This window comes from Mus musculus, chromosome 10 (genome assembly GCF_000001635.26).
Source record: "Mus musculus strain C57BL/6J chromosome 10, GRCm38.p6 C57BL/6J".
In the NCBI taxonomy this organism is placed as follows: domain Eukaryota; kingdom Metazoa; phylum Chordata; class Mammalia; order Rodentia; family Muridae; genus Mus; species Mus musculus.
Window position 1 is genome coordinate 3,931,449 of NC_000076.6, and position 13,333 is coordinate 3,944,781.

The 13,333-nt window shown below is 44.5% G+C and overlaps 1 protein-coding gene across 7 annotated transcripts in view; it reads left to right on the forward strand.

The window, feature by feature from the left end:
• Plekhg1 (pleckstrin homology domain containing, family G (with RhoGef domain) member 1) overlaps nt 1-13,333 on the forward strand; it is a 227,053-nt gene that overhangs the window by 191,198 nt on the left and 22,522 nt on the right. For all 7 annotated transcript variants that reach the window (XM_011243078.1, NM_001159942.1, XM_011243077.1 and 4 more), the window contains 5 exons: nt 2,149-2,299; nt 6,402-6,533; nt 8,721-8,903; nt 8,990-9,085; nt 9,186-9,278. In XM_011243078.1, the coding sequence (XP_011241380.1) occupies nt 2,149-2,299; nt 6,402-6,533; nt 8,721-8,903; nt 8,990-9,085; nt 9,186-9,278 (655 nt within the window). The remainder of the gene's footprint in view (nt 1-2,148; nt 2,300-6,401; nt 6,534-8,720; nt 8,904-8,989; nt 9,086-9,185; nt 9,279-13,333) is intronic.

Below are 13,333 nucleotides of genomic sequence, written 5' to 3' on the forward strand. Positions count from 1 at the left end.
TGGCGCTATCCCATACTTAGTGCAGATCTGCAGAAACTAGGAACCAACATTCAAGCAGTTTGTATGCTTTGGAGGAACAGAACCCAAATAAATACATCAGTGAAATAGCATGATAGGGGAGATTAGATACCTAATTGGAATTAATATGGAATAGACTTGGTGGCATGCCATGGAAGCTAGACACAAAATAATGAGAAATAACCCCAGTGGGGATATTATTTCTAAGCTAAGGACAGTTTCCTGGAAAGTGTGTGTTTTGATTTTGAGTCTGACTTTAAGGAAACCCCTGTTAGCATAAGGACGAACTTAATGCAGAAGCCATGCCCAGTAATTGCCCCGTGTGTGGCTTTAGTGTCCACAAAGAAATAATCCCATGCCTGTCCCCAAGTAGTTTGCTCTGACCCTGAGATTCTATCCTCCCTGTCTTAGCAAGCCAAGAGTGCTAAGCTTTTTTCTCTCCTCTTGAGAAGCAGGCTAGTGATTGTAAATGTGACCAGCATGCCTTGGCAAGTGACTTCTTTCTTCCTGCCAGTCACATCCTAGTGATTTCACTGTGAAGAGGCACATGTCCCTCCCTCCTTCCCCCAGGGAAAGGCACAAAGGAGGTCAAGCCATTGTCTTCATATTCCTGCCCTATTTCTAAGATTTCCAGGAACCTAGAGTGCCATGTGCCCTGATTTGTAGCAGATTCCAATCTTGAGCAAGAACTTGGGCAGTCAGTTAGCCACAAGGCTACTGGGTGGCTGCACTTAATGCCAAAGGACTTCAGAGAAATGTCCAGGTCACACGATGAAGAATTTCAAAATCAGGACTCAAGGGAGAAATAAGTCCGTCTGGTGGGCTATCTTCTAAAGCTGATGCACAGAGGGTTCTAACGGCTTAACGGACACCTTAACTACAAGACTTCCACTTAGCATCATTCTAAGGAGTCTTAGTTCGTTGTTTGACTCCATCTGATTGTCTCAATTAATTTTGAAAATATAGCAAAGACATGGAAAGACAAGAATAAAATGATTCCTGCCTGCATCCTAGTTATACCACATCAGGATTTTAATTTGCACCGGTGTGTGTGAAATCCCATTCTCTTAGCTAGCTTGATGTGGAAGAAGATATGAATTGTTTCAACTGTTGCTTTAAAATATATAACTAGCCTGGACCTCTGAATCACCAACCAGAGAGTGAGCATGGGCTGGACCTAGGCCTCCCGCACATATGCAGCAGATGTGCAGCGTGTTCTTCAACTGGAGCAGGGGCTGTCCCTGAATTTGTTGCCTGCCTACATACCTGAGGACCCTATTCCACTAACTGGACCACCTTGTCTGGCCTCAGTGGGAGAGGACTCACCTAGTCCTGAAGTGACTTAACATGGGTGGGGGCAGGAGATGCCAAAGGGGAACCCACCCTTCTCAGAGGAGAAAATGAGGGAGGGGGTATGTGAGGGGGTACAAAAGGTGAGGGAAGCTAATATTGGGATATAAAGTAAATAAATAAATTATTAATAATAAAAAGATGCACTGGGGCTGGGTATTACTCTGGGGGCTGCAGAAGGGACTCTAGCACCCTTTTGTGAGACTATCAAAGATAAAGGGGGGACATGTTCAGAATTTCTCTGAGAGAAGTCACCTCTGGGAAAGTTGTACAGTGGTCCACTTCACAAACCATATGGGCAGCGGAGGGTGTGGGGTGTGGACAAATGCCCTGGTGGGAGGCCAAGTCTATGCTACAAAGGAACTGTTTTGTCTTAATCCAGGGATGCTGTGCCTTAGAATCCCGATGTGCAGGATGAGCACTGTACAAAGACATGTGGATGGGGCATGTGTAGGAGCTAAAATCCAATGCTTGTGTCTCTTGCCCACCTCCTGATGTGGGGCTGCAAGTCCGTGGTTCTATATCTCTGAACTCAATTCCTTTTTCTAACTCAACCCATCCAAAGGACACCTTTTTAAAACTTGCCCCGAGGCATCCTAGCAGGGATGGATGACTCTGTGGGTCAATTTCAGTCAGGAGCTTGCATCTAAATTAAAAGCACATTCCTTCTCCCTGTCCCGCCCATTTTAGGGCATTTCCATTCGAGTCTGACATTTAAACCTCAAACACCCACCTAAAACATGGCGTCACCGTGATGAAAAACATGCCCTTCTCTCGCAGGTCTGTGGCCGTGCTAACTGAGTGCATGAGGAACAAGATACTCACCAAGTTCTTCCGGGAGCGCCAGGAAACTCTGAGACACTCACTACCCCTAGGGTCCTACCTCCTAAAACCAGTCCAGCGGATTCTCAAATATCATCTCCTTCTTCATGTAAGTCTCAGCCTGTGCTAGAACATCTGTCAAGGGGTGGGGTTTCAGGGTGTGTATATTAGGTATTTGGGGGGTGGGGGTAGGGGAACACCAGAAACTGCTGTGTTCATATGGAAACTTTTTTTTTTTTCTTGCTTTACAACTGACTGATTTTCTTTGACGAATGAGAGATCTATATATGCTGGGTCTTACAGCCCCACTGATGGCAGCCAAGATGAAAGGTTAATTTAAACTTGGAAAGTGACAGGACTGAGGGATGACTCGTGCTGGACAGGGTCAGTTTCAGGCAGGGAGCTAGCATCTAAATGAAGACCACATTCATTTTCCTGTTTTTTTTCCATGAGACCCAATTCAGCAGGCCTCTGGGAGGGGAAACTGTTGTAGATTGGTACCCATGTGTAAGAAAAGAAAGTGCTCAAGAGTAGGGAGGACAGATGAGCAGGGACAGGGAGAATCCCTGAGGGCTGTGGAGGGTCCGTGGGTGGGGCTTAGCCTCATTTCTGGCTGTTAACCTTTCCTACTACTTTTATAAAACTCAAGGAGAGGGCTGGAGAGATGGCTCAGAGGTTGAGAGCACTGACTGATCTTCCAGAGGTCCTGAGTTCAATTCCTAGCAACCACACGGTGGCTCACAACCCTCTGTGATGGGATCCAGTGTCTTCTTCTGGTGTGCAGGCATATATATAAGCAGAACATAATAAATAACTAAATGTTTTAAAAAAATCCCTCAAGGAGACTTTTGAAATAAGATGCAGCTAGATATCAGATTCTCCTTTCTCATCCTCTAATGAAGTTCGCAAAGATGGGGAAAGTTTTATTGAAGACAATTTGTGAGTTTGGTTAGCTTCGCAGTGGGGGAAAGGCGGAACATCAGGCTTAAGGTACAGAGCTCTGTGGCAAGTCTATCTGCCTCCAGATCCTATAGGCTCATTGTGGCCTATAGGATAGAGAGACTTGCACAATCAATTAATAAATAAATAAAAAATTTTAAATAAACGAATTTTAATCCAGAGTCCCATTTTATCAGCATGCCTGCTATCTCTCCGATACAGGTACTAATCAGGCCCAACCCTGTCTTGCTTCCAAGCTCAGACAAGACCAGGAGTGTTCGGGGCAGTATAACCATTGAGTGTGTGGTGTCTCTTTTGACAAGACCAGGCGTGTTCGGGGCAGTATAACCATTGACTGTGTGTGGTGTCTCTTTTGAAATGATTCCAGGTTTCTAACTGGGGCAATCATTCTGGTTTGCTAAGTTCACATGTGTAAAACTTTAACAAAAGTTTGTCTGCTTGCTTAAGTCTCTCATCCTTGGGAGGATAGCCTGTCGTCTTCTGAAACCACCCTGAAAAGAATTCCTTAATTTTTAAATTAATTCTAAGGGCCTTCTAGATTTAGTGGGATAAGTTTGCTAAATCAGTGTCCTGACAGTTGTTGAAAAAGGAACACCATCCTGAGAATACATCTCTCCTAAACTGTGTTAATGTGACTTATAAGATATGGTCTTCTAGAGGGTCAGGTAGCCATCAATCAAGGAAAAAACTAAGACCTCAGCTCCTGTAAGTAATCAAGATCCTTACAAGAGCTTAGTTGATATTTATAATTTGATATATGTAGTTTGATTTTTTTTAAAAGATTTACTTATTTATTATATGTAAGTACACTGTAGCTGTCTTCAGACACTCCAGAAGAGGGCGTCAGATCTTGTTACAGATGGTTGTGAGCCACCATGTGGTTGCTGGGATTTGAACGTCAGACCTTCGGAAGAGCAGTCGGGTGCTCTTACCCAACCCACTGAGCCATCTCACCAGCCCCTGTAGTTTGATTTTTACAAATGACTGTTAATGGAGGGGAGAGGGAAGGATGGAAACTGAACCAATTCCAAATTAACTTCTTGTTGCCCTTGAAGCATCTTTGCTTTTACACGTAGCTTAGAACATCCCTCCATAATTCATATCAATTCAGAGCTGAGCCACAGGCACATATTCCCCACGGGACTATCCCCGAGAAGAGATTCATTCTGACCTTAATTTTACAGTACATTTTCCTACAACATTTTAACAGGTGGGCCTGACAGTTTAGGAAGAAAATACAGATCCTGCCCCACAGCCAAGCTAGACAAAAAACCTTGAATATTCAGTGTTTAACAGTGTTACTATGGAGTAGTAAAATTAGTCCTCAGGATTATCCCAAAAGCTCTAGCGTCTGCTCTTTAGATAATTAGGCATGACAGAAGTCATAAAGCACCTAACGACAAATCTCTTACTTCTGTAGATAGAGCATCCTTTAGCATCTGCAAAGGATAGATTCCAGGTCCCTCCAAATACTGAACTCTGGAGATGCTCAAGTCCCTCATACAAATAGCAGAGAATGTCACAATGAAACCTATTACTGTAGGTACTATGTTTTTAAAAATAATAAAATAAAAAAGGGGGGCTAGAGAGATGGCTCAGTGTTTAAGAGCACTGACTGCTCTTCAGTAGGTCCTGAGTTCAAATCCCAGCAACTACATGGTGGCTCACAACCATCTGTAATGAGACCTGACTCTCTCTTCTGGAGTATCTGAAGATAGCTACAGTGTACTTACATATAATAAATAAATAAATAAATAAATAAATAAATCTTAAATGATTAATAATAACAATAATAATGAAATCAGAGAATTGTTTGCAAATAACTTTCCCCATATATGAGACTCTAAATAGCCTCTAGGTTACTGCTATTATCTAATATAATGTAAGTGCCATGTGTTCAGCTATTAAGTTCGCTAGGGAATATAATCTGCATTGATGTATGGGGAACCTATGGATATGAAAGCTCCCTATACTAAGTAAGATTACTCTTTTTAAGAGGTGGTGGCACACGCCTTTAATCCCAGCACTCGGGAGGCAGAGGCAGGCGGATTTCTGAGTTCGAGGCCAGCCTAGTCTACAAAGTGAGTTCCAGGACAGCCAGGACTATACAGAGAAACCCTGTCTCGAAAAACCAAAAAAAAAAAAAAAAAAAGGTATTGCTTCAAACTAGTAAGCATTTATTGAGGCTAGAGATGTAACATAACAGTAGAACACTTTTCTGGACCAAAACTTGGTCTCTACTACCAAAAACAGGAAAAAGAATTTTCTGACACCACTGGCCTGTTAGGCACAGTGGAGAAGATAAGAAAGAAGATAAGACTGGTGGTCTCTCAGTTTGGAATCTTCAGGAGTCTGGGGGCTTAGCAGGAATAAATAATTATAACATGGGTTGAATAGTCTCTCCTCTCCTTGGGATTGTGAAATTCTGTGGTAAGATGTATGACAATGCAAACTGCCCTGATAGTAGTCAGAGAATTTCCTCTTGAACCTTGAACTGTTTCAACACACTGAATGACTGTCAGAGAAGCCCCCTCTCTCTTTTCCTCCCTCCCTTCATTCCTTCTTCTATCTCTCTATCCCTCTTCCATCCTTCACCTCTCTTCTCTGGTGCTGAGGATCAAATACAGGACATACTGAACACATACTCTTATCACTGGGCTCTGAACATGATGTCCCCCACATAGTTCTAAGTACTATTTTTATGTCTGTGTGGGGGTTGGTTGGTTGGTTGGTTGGTTGGTTGGTTGTTTTCTTGACACAGGGTTTCTCTGCGTACCTCTGGCTATCCTGGAACTTGCTCTGTAGACCAGGCTGGCCTCATACTCAGATCTGCCTGTTTCTGCCTCTCAAGTACTGGGATTAAAGGCCTGCATCCACCCCCAACCCCTACCTTCTGGCTAAGTAATATATTTTTAAAAGAGTCTTGTCTTTGAGACTGAGAACTATATTACTGAATGCTCTCTTAAGCCGGCCACCACTGCAACTGCAATATCTTCATGTGACTTACTGAAGCCTCTGTATACTTTATAGTGGAACTGTAAGAAACTTTCATTATTCTTGCCCATTTTGAAATATGCGGTTAGGGTTAAACTTAAGGAATGATGGTGATACATAAATATAGTGTGTGTGTGTGTGTGTGTGTGTGTGTGTGTGTGTGTGTGTGTGTGTGTGAAACCAAACATAGGCAATCCATTTGCCTCACTGAGTACATGAAAAAAATCGAGTAAGAGTTTCTTTTTATTTTTTGAAAGGAAATAGAGAACCACCTTGATAAGGCCACGGAAGGCTACGATGTTGTGCTGGATGCCATAGACACGATGCAGCGAGTGGCCTGGCACATCAATGACATGAAACGGAAGCATGAGCATGCTGTCCGCTTGCAGGTGAGCACACAGTCAGACGACAGCACCAGGCAGATGCTCTGACACGTTGCTGTTTTCCAACATGTCAGATTACAAGGCTGCATAAGTAATGTCCCTCATTTATGATCCTCCCCACCAGGTCTCCCTGAAGATGGGTCAGGACATGAATAATGCCAACCGTCTGTTAGAGTAGCTACATAGGACAACTTTTATTACTTTTCAACTAAGTTTTCTTATAGCTCCTTTGATGAGTCTGAGTAAATATGAGTGTCCCGAGGCTTTATTTTATATATTGACAAATCAATAATTCTTGCTGAAAACAGTTTCCTCTAAACTACTTAAGGACTTCTAAAGCCCCTATTCTCTCTTGCTAGTTTATACAAAATGGTGGTGTACAAGGGAAGTCTTGGGGCAGGCGACTGAATTTCAGGGAGCTGGGGCAGCTCCTTTGTATTTCCCTTGACATGAGTCCCATGCACGTTGTTTCAGTCTCTTCAACTTTAAAATCTGACAGCCCAGTGACAGGCTTGCTAAGGTCCATCCAGCACCAATATGAACCCTAAATTCTCAGGAACTTTTCTCCCCACTCAGGAACTTTTGGTTATGTTCCTGACTCCAAAAAAAAAAAAAAAAAGAAAAAAGAAAAAAAAAAGAAAAAGAAAAAGAACCACTTAAAAAACAAGGGGTTGGAGAGAGGACTTGGTGGTTAGGAACACTTGCTGCTCTTACAAGGGATCCAGGTTCATTTCCCAGCATCCACACAGATGCAGGCTCACACCTGTCCATAGTTCCAGTTCCAGGGGATCTGACACCATGTTAAGACTCCATGAACGCCAGACTCACACATGATATACATACACACGCCAAGGGAGGCAAGACATGCATACACAGAGAATAAAAATAAATCCTAAAGGAGAAAGCACGTGGTCCAGCAGCTCATTCCAAACTTGTTTGGGAGCCTACAAGTAGGACAGAAAGATGCAGAGGGAAGCCATAGCAGAGAGCTCCAGTCAGTGAAGGGTGCACCTTTCTCCTCAGAAGTCAGAAGAAAGTCTAGATTCACCTGCAAACAACCAGAGTTCGGTGTGATGTCACTGCCTCAAGAAACAGCAACATTCTATTTCCAGGTGTTTTTGATGTTGTTGTTCTCTTTGAAGCAGTAACAAAAAATCTTATTGTTCAAGTTTGGTTTTTTTACAAATATAATATCAGACATCTTTTCTATAGTCAAAAACGACCAAATGGCTCATTTTTCATGCTGTCTTGATCTGCGTGACATTCTGAAGATCCCACTAAATCAGACCCTGTCTCAAACTTTATTCATACCATGTCAATTTGTAGCCAACAAAAGTAGTTTTGTTTGTTTGATTTTCTGTTTGGTAGTAAGACGACTCACTTCTTGACCTTTTGGCTAAGGTCAAGTGTGATAGTAAGACGAACCCAGGGACTTGCACAAACTACACATGCCACTGCTGAGCTACACACCCAGCTTCCCAGTGAAGACATTGACCATCTTGTGGCTTTTCTTAAGTAGTACTTGTGAATATCTTCAGTTTTCAAAGTCATTTTAGGCAGCTTCCTTAAAATGTTGATGTGCAACAAATCCTATAGGGCTATCAGCCGTATCACTAATTTAAAATGTTGATGTGCAACAAATCCTAAAGGGCTATCAGCCGTATCACTAATTCGTATTCCCTAAGTCCCATGGAGAGCTCTCAAACAGTAGCAAAGGCCATGTCCTTTCTCAATAAATGAATTCAAAGTTGGGAGAAATCCTGAGAAAATGTCTGTGGTTTTACAAAGGCTTTAGTTTTCAGTTGTGTATGGTGTGGACTCAGTTTGTGAGAGAACATCCTGAAGTTGGACATTGGAGGTTTTATAATCCAAAAAGGAGAGGCTGAGACAGGTTAGAGGAGGAGCCCGTCTAAGATGGCGCTCCATGTTGACTGCCTCGTGAAGCCTTTGAAAGGTCGAGCTGCAGCCACTGCCGCTGGTGGCTATGACTCTGGACCATTCAGGGATGACAATAACCCCCTGGCAATTCAGCAACTAAAAATTCAGTTCCTTTTGGGTGATCCTCGACGGATAGCCTCACCCCATAAACACAGATATGCCAGCCCCCATCCTTGAGATCCAACAACAGGCCACTGAGTGTGCAATGCAGCTTGCCTGGTGTTTCCTTCTGAGAATTTTTTACTTTGTATCCAGGAGATCCAGAGCTTGCTAACCAACTGGGAGGGGCCTGACCTCACCAGCTATGGGGAGCTGGTGCTTGAAGGAACCTTCCGCATCCAGAAGGCCAAAAAGGAGAGGACTCTTTTTCTCCTGGACCAGCTGCTGCTCATCACAAAAAAGAGAGATGACACGTTTACATACAAGGCTCACATCCTGGTGGGTCTTCACGGGGTGGCATGCAAGGCCTGGGGGTGGCTCTTTGTGTCCCATGTGTGCCTGATGCACTGTGCTCTCTGCTGCAGTGTGGCAACCTCATGCTTGTAGAGGTCATACCAAAAGAACCGCTCAGCTTCAGTGTCTTCCACTACAAGAACCCCAAGCTTCAGCACACAGTTCAGGTAACAGGGCTACTCCGAGGTCCCCAAAGGGGAGAGGTGTGCTGGACCCAGCCGCCATCTCTGTTGCCTCACTTCTGACAATTTAAATCTCCCATTGCAGGCCAAATCCCAGCAAGACAAACGTCTCTGGGTTCTGCACCTGAAGAGATTAATTCTGGAGAACCACGCAGCAGCAGCAAAGATCCCAGCTAAGGTGAGAGAGAAACGTCAGCCAGCACACCATAATGTAGAAAGGACCCAGGCGGGGGTTTGGGGGGGACACATGGCGGTGTGGGGTCTGACGAGGAAATAAGGCCTAGCTTCACAATGGAGCCTGAAATCCCAGCACTGAGGAGGCTGAGTCAGGAGGCTGGCCAAGTCTGCAATAAGGCATTTCAGAGGTTATATTGACATATAGACAAAAGAGAGTCAGTGGCACCCACTAGAGATTTAGGGGTGGAGATACACACATATATATAAAATAAGGAAGCTTATAGAGAATAGAAACTAAACTACTGGGAATCACTGCCACCCCCCATTCCCTACCCCCATCCCCCTGTGTTGGGTCCCGTGGGAACAGTGGAAAACCAAGCCCAGTTTGGCGGGAAAGGAATTTACCAGCAGAGAGCCAGCTGCCCGCCTAACCCAGATCTGTTTGTCGGCCATGGGGAAACAATAGCGTTGAAAGCCAGGTGGCCCCGGGGAGGGGGGGTGGGGTGGGGGGGTGGCAAAAGGACAAAGTGTTCAGGTCTAGCCAGTAAGGGCAGGAAGGAAAATACCTCCTGCTTTCTTGAAGGGTGAGGAATGTCCTTCTGAAGTTGGGGAGGGGGAAGGGCGGAACTAGGCTGAGACAACAAAGTCACAAAAACACAAGTGACACCCTGTTTGCCAAACACAGCTGGTGTTGGGACAGGAGGACCAGGAAATGGGGCAGGAATGCGGCTGGGGAAGTAGTCTAGGGAGCAGAACACAAGGCGCAGATGCAAAGCAGGTCACCCAGGCAAAGGGAACAGAAGTCACCTCTGACATTGTGCTTGAGTTGCGGGAAGACCTCTGGGTTGGGAGTTAGCCAGACTGGCTCACAGAGGTGGCCTAACTGGTTAGATGGGAGTGGAGGAGCATCTGGCCGGTGAATGGAGGTGGAAATTCAGGTTCTGGCAGCCCAGGATTAGGAGAGGCAGTGACTGAGGCCCTAAGGCTTGACAGGGCTAAGGCCCACAAGAATGTATAAAGGAAACAAGGTTGCCCCTTGCTCTGAGGAGACTGGGAGGGGTAATGGGGGAAGGGGCTTGTAATGTGGGGAAGCAAGGGGGAGGGGGAGGGGCTTCGATCGAGATGTAAAGTGAATTTTAAAAAAATTATTAGGGAAAAAAAGAGGAGTCTTAGGAATCTCAGCAAGTCACCTGCTGGGGGAGGGGCACCTGGAAGACCAGAGAGAACAGCAGAAACCCAGTAAAGAGCAGGAAGGGACAGCTGGTGAGGAAGGAGGGGACAGAAGAACCTCCACCTTGAGAGGGCAAAACAGATGCAGAGTGTGGGTTCGACAACTGGGATTTTTGCAATGGGTTGAAAGAAATTAGAGAACAGACTGGTACCGACTGCCCCACCCCCAAAGTTCAAAAAGATGCAGTTTAGAGAAAACTCATCAAAGCAAAGCTCACTATCTGGGTGGAAAACACAATATAGGTTTCTGAGTTGTCTGGGGAGACTAAGAGGCAGGATGCAACAGGATGCAGAAGAGCAGTTTGTCAAGGGAGGTGGAAGGAATGGGGCCCGTAAGCACAGGGATGGTAGAGAGGAGCCTTGGAAAGAGTCTGGCGGGGAACTGAGGAGAATTAGGAAATCATAAAGGATCAGAGACACTACTGTGAGTGACGACACAGGAAGAGGGTTTGTCCTTGAAAATGGAGAGAGTCAGATTCGATGCAAAGGAAGACGATCCTGTCACTGGAGGTGACTCAGGTCCCATCTGGAAGACGCCAAAGACCTGACTGGGGCTGTGGGACTGCTGTGTGAATCAGTTTGATGGCGTCATAACAAACCACTTAACAACTGCCCTAAGGGAGCATGGCATACAGGAGTTCCTCTGCAGGGAGGGGACAGGTGGAGCTGGGGAACAGAGAACATTGCACACTCATGAGCCTGTAGCTGCAGTGACTATGATTCCAGGCTGAACAGGGGAAAGAGACTTGCAGAAGTCAGCTGGTTCAGTGGGAAACCTGAAATCTGAAGTTGAGGATGGTCCCTGGTACCCTACCTGAGAAGCAGGGCAACGCTGGTGTGTGCATGTTCTGGGATGGCTTTACCATGCTGCTGTGGAGTAGAGGAAACAGTTATTAGAGATGACGTAGCAAAAGTCTAAAAGGGTTGGGTGTGAATGGCCATCTGTGAGGATGGTGGGATGTCTGTGATGGGACCAGGAGGAGAGAAGTAGAACAGGAAGTGACATCAGGGTCATAGAGTGGTACTGATGGGGAAAATCAGAAGAAATTCTGGGAAAGGAAAGATTTGTCTTTGCCTTTGGTTGGTTGGTTGGCTGGTTGAGACAGGGTCTCACTATATATATAACCCAGGCAAGCCTTGAACTTGGAACGCCCCCTGCTTTGGCCTCCTAAGTGCTGGGATCATATGTGTTTTGAAAAGACATCCAGGCTGGCCTCTAGGATCTGTGCAGAGAGGTGTGTGCTCAAGTGTGAGTTTTACTTTTTCAACCACTGTGCAATACAAGGGAACTCACGCAGAGCCGCGATCACCTTCTCCTGTGGTTACTCAGGCTGGACCCTTCTGCATGAGACATTGATATGCCCCGCCTACTGGTCCCAAGAATCCTGGGAAAATCCAATTGCTTAACAAGATTCTGAAAGGCTAGTTACCGAATGAGACCGCTCACTTTGCCTGTCTTCTTCCTTCCATCCTACATATTCCTGATGGCTCTCCCTTGATGTGTAAAACAGTTAAAACCGCCACAATAAAATTATTCCTTTCACCCTAGTTATTAGTCCACTTAGAATCTAAAATGGATTTTAATTTACAGCGTATTAATGTATTAACACATAACCATAGTGGTAAGTATACTGTATTCTTACTTCACACTCAGTAAAATACCTCGGAGACAGGTCCTGTTCTTCCTCTGATAGAGAAGTAAAAGCAAGAGTCAGAAACAGGAAGTCCACTGTCCACATTTTACAACCAGTGCATGGCCTAATTCAGATTCAAACCCAAACATCTGGCCTCAAGGAACCTCTAAACCGTATTTTCCCCACTAGAAAGGAAAGCGGACTTAATATACTCTATCCACTGAAATGTTAAAAATAATTCTTTTGCTCTATTTAAGTAGGGTTATTAAATGAAGGGTTTTTTTTAAAGGTCTTTCATCAAGACTACTCAATTGTTTTCTTAAGGCCTTCCAAATGTGTTTATTTCTGTGAAATCAAACAAATGTCTAATGGGGCACTTTAAACAACAAACGTGTATACCCCATCTTGTAATGTCAACACAGTGGCCGATGGGTCACTGAATTCTGCCAGCCTCCACCCAGACCTCTAGCTCCCGAGTGGTCCTTGGCTGACACCTAGTGGACAACGTGGAAAGAATTCTTTTCTGAAATAATTTGTAAGACTTAAGGGGATTAAGCTTTCTTATGGAATAGCTTTGTAAAGGAGTTTCTTGGAACTTGTCACATGCCCCATTTATATTCATAGTGTGCAAACTGAGCCACATTAATTGAGCGTAAAGATGAAGGGAGTGCTTCCATGTGTCAAGTGTTAAAATGGAACTAGAAAACCACTTTCCAGAGATTAAGCTGTCATTTGAGTTTGAAATTAACTCCAGCTATAACCTCAGTATATAGTAAGAAGATAAGTATACGAACTAGGTGACTATATTCCTCAAAATTAAAGTGACTGTTAATGTTTTCTTTCCTGTCTGCACCTCCATTTTTAATTTTTTTAATTAAGCGTGATTACCATTCAGCCCAAGTAGTTTTTCCATGATACCAGATTGCAGCAAATTAGAAATAAAATCATTTTAGTTAATATAATGTAGTGTATGTAGATCAAATTATAGTAGCCTTGGGGAAAACGTAAACAGCGTTGGAGAGAAAGGAACATCCCCTCAGCTGACTCTCCCCTACATCAGCTGCTAGCTTGATGGAGTAAGACAACCCAGTCTATTTCCAAGCATTAGCAACATGTGGCCACAGTAACAACAAAGCATTCTGGGTAGAAATGCTAAGTGTGGAGAGAGGAAGCCTCAAGGCATCAGGCTCTA